This window comes from Leuciscus leuciscus (genome assembly GCF_965113295.1).
Source record: "Leuciscus leuciscus genome assembly, chromosome: 23".
NCBI classification, from domain to species: domain Eukaryota; kingdom Metazoa; phylum Chordata; class Actinopteri; order Cypriniformes; family Leuciscidae; genus Leuciscus; species Leuciscus leuciscus.
The window spans coordinates 120,001-132,411 of record NC_138747.1 but is presented as its reverse complement, the minus strand read 5'-3'; the positions used below and the strand labels follow the sequence as shown (position 1 = coordinate 132,411).

The 12,411-nt window shown below is 42.4% G+C and overlaps 1 protein-coding gene across 4 annotated transcripts in view; it reads left to right on the top strand.

The window, feature by feature from the left end:
• Positions 1 to 12,411, top strand: part of il1rapl1b (interleukin 1 receptor accessory protein-like 1b) — a 225,090-nt gene that overhangs the window by 117,138 nt on the left and 95,541 nt on the right. For all 4 annotated transcript variants that reach the window (XM_082155837.1, XM_082155835.1, XM_082155836.1 and 1 more), the window contains exons 4-5: positions 9,099 to 9,285; positions 11,124 to 11,277. In XM_082155837.1, coding sequence (XP_082011963.1) covers positions 9,099 to 9,285; positions 11,124 to 11,277 — 341 coding nt within the window. The remainder of the gene's footprint in view (positions 1 to 9,098; positions 9,286 to 11,123; positions 11,278 to 12,411) is intronic.

Genomic DNA, 12,411 nt, shown 5'->3' with positions numbered 1-12,411 from the left:
AAGTAGAAATATCACAGATTATTTTTTTATATTTCTTTTTTCTGTATAACCATAAATGACGGAGTAATTTAAGTTTATGTTGCTGCTATGTGAAAAAAATCCAGCAAAACGCGTCGGCGCGTTTCTCGACCTCAGAGGGTTAATACTCAGTAAGGCTGCTGAGGCCTGTTACCTGGTGAACACAGTATGTGGGAGCTCATATTCGACCACAGTATGTGGGAGCTCATACTCAACCACAGTATGTGAGAACCCATACTCAGGAAGGCCTAGTGAGGCCTATGACCTGATAACCACAGTATGTGGGAGCTTATACTCAACCACCGAATGTGGGAGCTCATACTCAGGAGGTCCTAGTGAGGCCTATGACCTGATAACCACAGTATGTGGGAGCTCATATTCAACCACAGTATGTGGGAGCTCATATTCAGGAAGGCCTGTGAGGCCTATAACCCAATAACCACTGTATATGGGAGCTCATACTCAGGAAGGCCTAGTGAGGCCTCTGACCTGATAAGCCACAGTATATGGGAGCTCATATTCAGGAAGGCCTTTTGAAGAATTAAATGCATCAAAAACACTGGATAAGTGAAACACGGTCTGGATGGTAGGCTGCATAAAAATATCTAAATTCTTAAAGTCAGATAATATTCCATCATTTTAATTCCATAGAATTAAATGCAGCCATAATCACCAGACAATACTGTTTTAATATTTATCTATACGTTCTCGCAATCTACACACTGCCTCGGCAAACGCGAGATCTGAGCCGTTTAAAATCAATTTGGCTTTCATCCCTCGAGAAGAAAGTCAACAGGTGCGAGGTTGAAACATCCGACAGCGCACGGATGCACGCGCGCTGAGATATTTCTCAATGAACACTGCAGCACTTTTTCCTAGGAGCTGACTGTGAATGCCTCGCACCCAAACAGTATTATTTCACAGACACCAAACACAAAGGTCGTGTGAATCACCAAGTGCGAGAACCCTCTCGCACGGGTAAACGCACTTCCTATAGGTTTTCTTAGCTTCTCCATAATAACCAACTTACAACACTCAGAAAATCAGTCCCTGAAAACGAAAAGAGGATGACATGTTCTCTGGGCGCTCTATTTATACTTCCTGGGCACGCCAGAGCATCACGTCATGGCTGACGCGGGCCAATGCGATTGGCGGGATTCCACAGGTACTTCAGTCATTGGTCACGCTGAGGCGATTCCCCATAACGTCGATGACGTACTGTCGAGGTTCCCTTCGAAAGGGAACATGATGATGGTGATGATGAAGATGAAAGTTCTTTCATTCCACTTTTTCTGATGCTATGATTTTATTGTAGGTTCAATTGTGACGTTTCTGATTCAGGTCACGTTTCTAAACTCAATGACAGACTTGGTTCTTCCATGTGGATGTTGTTTGAGAACAGCATGTGTGTGTTCACTGAGTTCAATCCACCAGAAACAGGGAAAGGCTGTTCATCACGTGCTGTAATACGTCATTAACCTCGCAGGTAAAGGCTGTTCCCTGTCAATGGCTCATTAGTTCCCTCATTAGGAAAGAAGATATTGGAGTCTCTCTCTGAACTGAAACACCCTTTGGTGCTGAAGCGAAACACTGTAGCGAATGATGAAGGAGAAATTCAGTGGAGCTTAAACTATACTTCAGGAGAAACATGTTCATCTGATCCTGTCATTCACAACACAAGCATATTACTTCATTCCCCTCCAGCAGACCTGCACTATATATAAAGTCAGAAACAGACCGTTAAGTGGTGATTTACTAAGAATCTCTCTCTCCGCTAGGATATCAATTTTAATATCTAAAATTTTGTTGAACTCTTTCATTTTCAGTTGAAATCATATGTGCTACAGTCACCCTTTACCTCATGACCTGCGTTTAACAATGTGCTGATGTAATAATAATAATAATAATAATAATAATAATTTGTTACATTTATATAGCGCTTTTTCTGAGACCTCAAAGCGCTTTACATAGATGGGGGAATCTCCTCAACCACCACCAATGTGCAGCATCCACTTGAATGATGCGACGGCAGCCATATTGCGCCAGAACGCCCACCACACACCAGCTTACTGGTGGAGAGGAGACAGTGATGAAGCCAATCAGTATATGGGGATGATTAGGAGGCCATGATGGACAGAGGCCAAGGGGCAAATTTGGCCAGGATGCCGGGGTTACACCCCTACTCTTTTTCGAAGGACATCCTGGGATTTTTAATGACCACAGAGAGTCAGGACCTGTGTGTGTGTGTGTGTGTGTGTGTGTGTGTGTGTGTGTGTGTGTGTGTGTGTGTGTATTTGTTCTGTGAACAGTTCTGTGTTGTTGTCGTTGTGTTCAGACGCAGTGTAGAGCTGTACTCATCTGTATCTGGCACCATCAGATTCATTTATTATCAGTAAAAAGATATTCGGATTATTGAGGCAATTGAATTTATACAGTGCATTAGTTTAAACAGTCATCTGAACATTTACACTTTTAATGAAGTTGAAAAGTCAGCAACAAACATTGGAAAGTGAGACAGAGAAGCAAGTGTTGATGTGTTTGTGTGACGTGGCACTATAGAGAGAGAACCGGCTCTAACTTCACACTGAATCGCTGAGAGCGGAAGGATACGGGCCCAGAATGAGGCATTATGGGTAAACACTGGCTCCAGCTCATGTTAATCAGCCTCGGCGCTGGGACACATGAGTTATGCGTCGGTCCAAAGTGCGTCTCCTCCACTCCCAGCAGAGCCTGACCTTCCTCAGGTCATAAATAATACAGCACTCATAAAATACTGATTTAAAGAGATGCTGTAGCGAACACCAACCGGCTTCAGCAGATCTTCAGGTGTCACTCACGCGACAGCGCTTATGATATCCGGCGCAGGAGGATCTCATAAATATTTCCCCAAGAATGCTCAGTTCTATCTGTTTTAGCAGAGAAATGAACTGCATGCTGCAGACATCCCAACCTGCAAAAAGTCATTTCAGGGAGGTACCCTGAAAATGTATATATATATATATATATATATATAAGCATAATATATAATTTCTGTAGGCCCATGCAATTACTTGATTATTATTTTAAAATATGTAGATTACTTTGACTATTTATATAAGCTGCTTGTACTATTTATGTAAACTGCTTTTATTTATATTCCATTGGAACTTTAAACAGGAGTTTGTTGTTTTCATGTAGCCTTGGCAACTAGCCGGCCTGAATAATGTGCACATGAAATGAAACTTGTTGAACTCACCTCAACATGTCTTAATCATTTAACCTGCCATGGGCAATGCTGAAGTCACTGTTACAAACTGTACAGCGTGCAAGACTGTCTCTTATAAGACAGGGGTACACTTTCGTGTAGTCTGGCGTAAAATGTATCTTATACTTTCGTTTTTTGTGGCACTCTTCCTCTGCCATGGCGCTCCTGTTTCTAGATACACTGAACTGATTAATTTGGTTTGGGAGAAGAGATAAAAGCCCGCCCACACTGACAATTGATTGGTTGATTTACCGAAACAGGCCAATCAGGATGCTCTCTATCTTACATGCGCTTCTTGAGGCACACACGCACAAGGTCTCTCGCTCTTGCTCCCTCTCTGCCGTGCGCGCGCTACACGGTTTGGAACACAGTCTCTGTCTCGCATGCACGCTCTTGCTCGCTCGCTCTAGATTCCGGGAGATTTTAACTCATTTGCGGGCATCAGGGAGCCGCTATCAATATGCGGGAGACTCCCAGAACTTCCGGGAGACTTGGGATGTCTGATGCTGCGTTGCAGATGTAAAAGCTGCTGAATGTGGCGTTGATGGAGCTAAAAGTACATTTCTCGTTGCTCCACACCTGGGGCCTCATGTACAAAGACTTGCGTTGAATTCATACTAAAACATTGCGTACGGACAAAGCTGTAAATGTGCGTACGCACAAAAAAAACCAGATGTATGAATCTCTGCGTACGAAGGATCCCACGCATATTCTCTTTGTACATCCCAGTTAACGTAAAATTGAGCGCACATGCACGAGCACAACGCCCCACCCAGTCTCCTCCCTTAATTAAATTAATTTAAATATGGTAATGAGTCCACTTTGGCAAAAGAAAACAGTAATAAAATGGCGGCAAGAAACGAAACTTTACAGAAAGTGAATTGGAGGAGGTGCTACTATCGGAGGTAGAAACGAAAAAAAAAAAAAATTATTTGGAACTTTGTCCTCCGGAATTAATAACAAAAGGAAAAAATATGAGTGGGAGAGTTTGGCTGATGCCGGTGGGATCTGAAAGTCGCACTGTAGAGTAGTACAGTTGAGACACTTTTTGCGTTTTGATTTTCCACACAAAAATAGACACTGAAAAGAAGTGAATTTCCACATGACATGCCACATGACATTTCATTAGCTTGTAGACTAAGATATTATCAATCAATAATTCCTACAAGTAGTTTATATTTTCCACAATTAGATCATAAAAATAAGGTGCTTTTTGTCTCAACTTTGTCTCAACTGTACCAATATGTGGTACAGTTGAGACAGTGCATGGTACAGTTGAGACACCCATTTTTAATGATGTAAAGGTAACTAACCATTCATTGTAAATAATAAAAAATAAAGACAAATAAAGAAAATAACAATTGGGCAACATTTTTTTTATTCATCCATTTATATTCATTCATTTTATTTAAATTAGCACTGGTTAAAATGTATAAAGCAGGAACAAGATATTAACAATATTTCTTAATAATACACAGTTTAAATATCACAAATATCTAATTTTATTTTAATTTGCGTCCTATGCTGGCTAATTACGACGTTTAACCTGTTATCATCACACTGAACAACTAAACAGTGTGTTTCCTAATAGAACTCTATCGGGGGTACAGTAGATATGTGTCTCAACAATCCCCCGCTGGCCACCTCGCACATTTCTCTAGATTTTGCAATTACCTTGCATGACACAGTACCATGAAATATGTCCGTTTTTAGGGCACAGAATAACGTTTGTGGTGATACCAGTTATGTTTAACAGTCATATAGGGATAAAAAGCTATTCATTGTGGAGAGTGCATGGTGAAGTGAACATCATATCTTAGGAAAAAAAAAAACTTTCCCCGATATCTTCGGATCGGAGATGCGTCCGTTGTTCAAATTTCCCACGATCAAAGAGGACTCTAATACGCTCGCACAGCAAAAATCACAACTTGTGCTTGCTGCGAACACAAGTTATTTAAGGTGTCTCAACTGTACACCGTCTACCCTAAATGACCATAAAAAGAAATGGTCTGATATAAAGGTGGACATTAAACCAAAGCTGTCATTGCCATAGACTAAGGGTTGTATCAGTTTGCATATGCTTTTATATGTTCTTACTTAATTGCATAATTGATAGAATATTCCCATAATGCTCGTGTGACAATATTATGTCAATTATTTTATAAATTGCAAATTAATAGCAATGCTTCCCACAGGTGGTGGTGCGATAGACTTGTAGAACGAAAATTCGTTGTGTAATGTTTGTAACTTCACTTCATTGCCTGTAAGAGTCGCCAACGGACAAAAACAATGAGAAATGTACGTACGCCAGACATGAAATTGGCGTGGATGAACGCACATTCTCGCGTTAATTTCACTGTTAGTACATACGACCGTGAGCGTGAAAGCTGGCGTACGCAAAGTTTTTGTGCGTACGCAAGATTGATACATGAGGCCCCTGGTCAGGACACCATGTTGGAAGAGGGCAACGCTCACAATATCCATGCAGTCCGCAGGCGTTCTGAGGGAAAATTAATGATTTAACCAATGCTAGATTCCCTATTCCCACGTAACAGCTGCCTTCATCCCGTAATTAACCGTGTTAAATTCTCCTCCAAGGTCCTTAATACTTCCAACAATGAATCAAACATGATCATACGTTTAGTCAAAATGCCATTAATTATAAACTGACCCAAATTTTTTTGTGGATTCACTGAAATTCATACCTTCAAATGAGCTTGAGACTATGGGTAAATATTATCTGTGTCATCCAATCAATGTGTAATGATATAAAAATTCGATTTCATCTTTCTGCTATTAGATTAGATCATCGTTATTGTCATTGTGCAGAATACAAGTACAGAGCCAGTGAAGTGCAGTGACCATCTAACCAGACGTGTCTATTGACCATAACAGTGCAAGAAGCAACAAGAGGAAGAATGTGCAAAATTGCAGTATGGAGACAGGTTCATGTACAGTGCAGTTGTTACTTTAACATTACGTATTAAGTGGTCCGGGTTGGATGTAGAGTTCAGTGTTTGGATTTATAGTTCAGCTTTTATTCTTTTATTCTGTTTCATTTTATTTATTTTTTTATGTACTGTAAGGATTGTTTATTGTATTTATTGAATGCACCCAGTGGAGAGCGCTCCTAATTTTGTTGTATTGTGAAGTAAAATGACAATAAAGGCATTCAATTCAATTATAGTTCAGCGTTTGGGTTTAGAGTTCAGCGTCTGGGTTTGGGTTTATAGTTCAGCGTCTGGGTTTATAGTTCAGCGTCTGGGTTTATAGTTCAGCGTTTGGGTTTTCTAGTTCAGTGTTTGGGTGTAGAGTTCAGCGTCTGGGTTTATAGTTCAGTGTCTGGGTTTATAGTTCAGCGTCTGGGTTTATAGTTCAGCGTTTGGGTTTATAGTTCAGCGTCTGGGTTTAGAGGTCAGCGTCTGGGTTTAGAGTTCAGTGTCTGGGTTTAGAGTTCAGCGTCTGGGTTTATAGTTCAGCGTCTGGGTTTATAGTTCAGCGTCTGGGTTTATAGTTCAGCGCTTGGGTTTATAGTTCAGCGTTTGGGTTTATAGTTCAGCGTCTGGGTTTATAGTTGCAGCGTCTGGGTTTATAGTTCAGCGGCTGGGTTTATAGTTCAGCGTCTGGGTTTAGAGTTCAGCGTCTGGGTTTAGAGTTCAGCGTTTGGGTTTATAGTTCAGCGTCTGGGTTTAGAGTTCAGCGTTTGGGTTTATAGTTCAGCGTCTGGGTTTATAGTTCAGCGTTTGGGTTTAGAGTTCAGCGTCTGGGTTTATAGTTCAGCGTTTGGGTTTATAGTTCAGCGTTTGGGTTTAGAGTTCAGCGTCTGGGTTTATAGTTCAGCGTTTGGGTTTATAGTTCAGCGTTTGGGTTTATAGTTCAGCGTTTGGGTTTATAGTTCAGCGTCTGGGTTTAGAGTTCAGCGTCTGGGTTTAGAGTTCAGCGTTTGGGTTTAGAGTTCAGCGTCTCGGTTTATAGTTCAGCGTTTGGGTTTATAGTTCAGCGTCTGGGTTTAGAGTTCAGCGTCTGGGTTTAGAGTTCAGCGTCTGGGTTTAGAGTTCAGCATTTGGGTTTATAGTTCAGCGTCTGGGTTTAGAGTTCAGCGTTTGGGTTTATAGTTCAGCGTCTGGGTTTAGAGTTCAGCGTCTGGGTTTAGAGTTCAGCGTTTGGGTTTATAGTTCAGCGTCTGGGTTTAGAGTTCAGCGTCTGGGTTTATAGTTCAGCGTTTGGGTTTATAGTTCAGCGTCTGGGTTTAGAGTTCATCGTCTGGGTTTATAGTTCAGCGTCTGGGTTTAGAGTTCATCGTCTGGGTTTAGAGTTCAGCGTTGGGTTTAGAGTTCAGCGTTTGGGTTTAGAGTTTAGCGTTTGGGTTTATAGTTCAGCGTTTGGGTTTACCATGTTTCCCCGATTCCGACTCGGTTTGAGAGTGCCAATTTCACCGCCACATCAGCAGTTGCGCATCACCTCTGTTTATTCCCTCCCTTCCGCAAAAAAAGGTTCCACCGAGATTTGAACTCGGATCGCTGGATTCAAAGCAAAGAAGAAAATCAACGTATGTATGTTATATATTTATGTTACGTATTGTGTTGATTATAAGGATGTGTTGTAAATTTAAATGATTCATAAGAGGAAAAATGGAGGATAAAGACTCTGTGTCGTCCATCCATCACTCGTCCATTCTCAGACACAATCGTTTGTTTCCCGTATCAGAGCTAGTCAGAATATTTATCAGCACTAGACTCGAGGGAACTCATTTGCACAGGTGTGTCCATATGTCTGATAATCACACGTCATTTTTTTTGTGATTAACTTTTTATTGAAAATAATCACACGTCATGTTGAATTTGCATCTCCGCCTCAAAAAATTGCCCTACTCAAGCTGACAGCACACCTAACAGCATGAGCCGGGCTTTAGGCCCGTCTACACACGGTCAATGCATGCTTTCTCGATAGCTATAGAAAAAGACGGATTTAAATCCGATCACTCAAACCACTTCAGGAGGTTGTCTGAGACACATTCCAGATGAAACTGGAGAAGTGTAAATGCATCTGGTTGTTGAAACCACATATGTAGATTTTCCAAAATGACACATTTATATGGGCAAGTGTGAATGGAACCACTTTAACAAATCAGATAGCTATCAGTAAAACTGCATGAAATGACCAGGTGTAAACAGGCCTTAGCTGCTGCGTGTGCACATTCACGGTTCATTAATCATTTGTAGACTCTGATTTTGTCCACCTGTCTTCTGATGTCCTGTATATAAAGGAACAGTATTGTTACAGGAACCGTGTTGTATTATTTCACCGGAGAATCAAACCGCAGACTAATTATAAGACCCTATTTTTAAAGCCGGAAGTGTGGATAACATTTGATAAGCATTAGTTTTCATTCTCTGGGTCCTCATAGTCTCCGTTCACTCTTCGAGTCAGCACTTCTCTCCATTCTGCATTGTGTTGTTTCTTCTGTTCAGGGAGTTGTTTTCCAATAAATTCAATTGTGGCAGTAAGAGGCGTCGGCTGAGAGCATCATTCAGCAAACCTGAAAAATGGCCTGCTGGTTCTCTGCTCTCATTTCTGCTGATGTGAGACATCCGTTACTGAAGACAAGCAAAGAAACAATCACTGAGAATGATGTGAAAACACGACCTACCCTTTTAACTGAGCGTTTACTGCATTAGTCCTGTAAAGACTCGTTTCAACGATTAAGGGGATTTCTGTGAGAATCCTCTCTCCTGCTGATCGACATGAAAGAACAAACATTTGATTCCCTTTTCCCTTTGTCTGTGTGTGTACAGTGTGAAGCTTGTTGATCATGTTGGTTTTGTGTGTTTTGCAGGAACTCCACGTACTGTATGAAAGTGTCGATGTCGCTCATGGTGGCCGAGAACAATTCGGGTCTCTGTTACAACTCCAAGATGAGGTACTTTGAGAAGGCCGAGTTGAGTAAGAGCAAAGACATCCTCTGTCCTGATATAGATGACTACACACAGTCCGGGAAAGACCCAGAGATCACCTGGTACAAGGTACGGTCACCTTGTTTATTTATTCTACAATACTCTTCATTTTGTTTCCATCCCATCATCTTCATCTCCATCTCACCAAAAACATGCTTTTACCGTTTTCGTTCAGAGTTGGAAATAGAAGCTATTATGCAGAAAACAGACCTTTCATCAATCCTGAAGTCCTGAGGCAGAAAATGAGACAGAGAAACTGTGGAGGAAAGTTGTGCGAGTTGGTCAGTTTCTGCCAGCGTGAGACTACACTAGCACTAATTCATCTGAAGTAAGCGCGTGTCAAATTAAACGTCTGCTGCACTTTAGTTTCCGGCTAAATTGAATCAAAGACAGATGATCGCTGTGGACATTCGTGCAGGAAACATGACTGGATTTAGTTAGCATCAAAGCATCCAGCACAGAGAGAGAGAGCAAGCGATGAACCCACTGATAAAACTGTCTGATTCTCCAACAAATGACTCATTTGATCTGGTTCTTTAAATGAATCACTGTTTTATATCAGTCTTTAAACCGTGGCTATATATACACTGAGATAATTGACCTGCTTGCAAAGAGGTCTCGTTTGCCGTTCTTGAATCATTTCCTTCTTCTTCTAAAAAACATTTTTAGGGCCCTATCTTACACCCAGCGCAATGCAGCGCCAAGCTTTTTGCTAGTTTCAGCCCGACGCAATTTTCATTTTCATGTCCTGCGCCACGTTGTTTAAATATCAAATGCATTTGCGGCCATTTGTACACCCATGAGCTGCTGGTCTGAGAACGAGGTGTGTTCTGGCGCATTGATGGAGCGTTGCTATTTTGAGTCAACTGAAATAGACTAGTTTTTTTTACCAATATTTTTTTTGTTATTTAATGAGCGCGTTAGTAATGTGCGCCTATAGGCGGGTCCACGACTTGCGTACACTCTGCTTATTAAACACACAGGGACACACAGCAGCACACAAACATGCCAAATATTTAAAATGAAAAGGATTACAATAAAAAAGATTATTATTGTGTACATAAAGATATGGTGGAATCCGGCTTGTCCCGTAGATGTTCTGCTTGCGCATTTTTACCTCGCGTACGAGAAGATCCGTTTGCGCTCTGGAGACGCGTTCGGTCTTTCCACTATCAAATTCCGTCATGTAAATAGCGAATCCGCCATGGCGCGTGCGCAACTGGCATTTAAATGGAATGGGAGATGAGACTCTGATTGGTTTAACGCACGTAAATCCCAAAACACACCCATTACTCATTAAGAGAATAGAGACGACCCTTTTAGACCATGCGCCGGGAGCGCCGACCATTTTTCCCGTCGTTAAAATAGCAAAAGTGGATTCGGACGCCCTAAGTAAACTTGCGCCGTGCGCTTTAGACTATGCACTTAGATCGTTAAAGTAGGGCCCTTAATATCTTATAGTGTTGTGTTTTTTTTTTCTCATTACACAAAGGCAGTATGTTTTCATTAAAATCAATAAATTGTGTCTGTTCTATCATTGACAATTAAAAATACCTTAATCTTTGTCAGTTAAATCTTTGCTGAGATTAACACTGCTTAACTGCAGCACAGTTCATGCATCGTTTCTCATGGTTCACTGCTTTAATAATGAACTCATCTGCTCATCTACATGGAAAATAATAGTTGGTAAATAAATGATTGACAGGCATTTTGGCAGGCGTTGCCAAGGCAACAATTCATAGATGAAATTCTAGCTGTTGTCACAACATTGTCAAGTGTGAAATCAGTAACGCTGCAGTCTGTAGACATCATTGAAAGCCGCCCACTTGAAGGCAATTCATTAATGTGTCATTCTAGCGAAATGAGATCCCAGCTGCATTAAACACGGATCTGTTTTCTGGATGCAGGAATGCCGGGCGAAACGGTGGAGACCGAGCGTCGTCAGGAGGGCAGATGTGCTCTCCATCAAAGACGTGCGGGAAGACGACATTGGGAATTACACCTGTGAATTACAGTTTGGGAGTTTTGTGGTGAGGAGGACCACGGATCTGTCCGTCACAGGTAAGATGAGCTCGTCTGATCCAGGGCTGTCGGGTCCGGCTCCTGGAGGCCCGCGTTCACACGGGTCAGACCCTATATAAACACACCTGGAGCAGCTGGTCAGAGTCTTCATGGTCAGTCCAGTGTCGGATCTGAAGTCCGCAGGAACGAGGTCCTCCAGAAGCTGAACTGGACAGCGCTGTTCTAAGCATTCAGAGAACTGAGTTCTTAATGTTACACGTGTTTTATAGTTTGGATCTGATCTGAAATGTGTGAGTTTTGATGGATTGTATGTGTTAGTGTTGCAATCTTGATCTGATCCTGCATTGCTAAGGCCCTTCAGTAACGGCTGCCATGACCTTCATTAGTCTCATATTGAGCTGCACAGGAAGTGCTCGTGCACAGGAAGTGCTCGTGCACAGGAAGTGCTCGTGCACAGGAAGTGCTCGTGCACAGGAAGTGCTCGTGCACAGGAAGTGCTCGTGCACAGGAAGTGCTCGTGCACAGGAAGTGCTCGTGCACAGGAAGTGCTCGTGCACAGGAAGTGCTCGTGCACAGGAAGTGCTCGTGCACAGGAAGTGCTCGTGGCTCGTGCACAGGAAGTGCTCGTGGCTCGTGCACAGGAAGCGCCCGTGCACAGGAAGCGCTCGTCTGCGCAGGAAGCGCTCGTCTGCACATGAAGCGCTCGTGCACAGGAAGCGCTCATGCACAGGAAGTGCTAGTGCTCAGCAGGAAACAGCATTACAAGCCTCAGCTTGGCTGTTCTTCAAAAGTCCACTGACCAGTTTAATTAATTTGCTTTCAGGCCTGGCTGATAAAGGACATGCGTCACACGTCCTTCCTGCTGTTGTGCATTTAGAAACAGGTTGTGCAAAATTCGGATCATTCTGTAAAGCCCCTTTCACACAGCGCTTTGAACCCGGCAAATTACCGGCAAATTGCCAGAGCGCCTTCTGTGTGAACGCAAACTCGACCCGTGATTTATGCCGGGACGGGACCTAGTAACATTGCCGTGTTCAGTCCCGGAACGCGCGCTGTGTGAACAAAAGCCGTAATAATGCCGTGTCGTAGTGATGACGCTGAAGCCGGACTCGTTCTCCAGCTGTGAAACGGTACGTAATGCGCAAGTTTATAATCGAATCAGAGAAACAAATG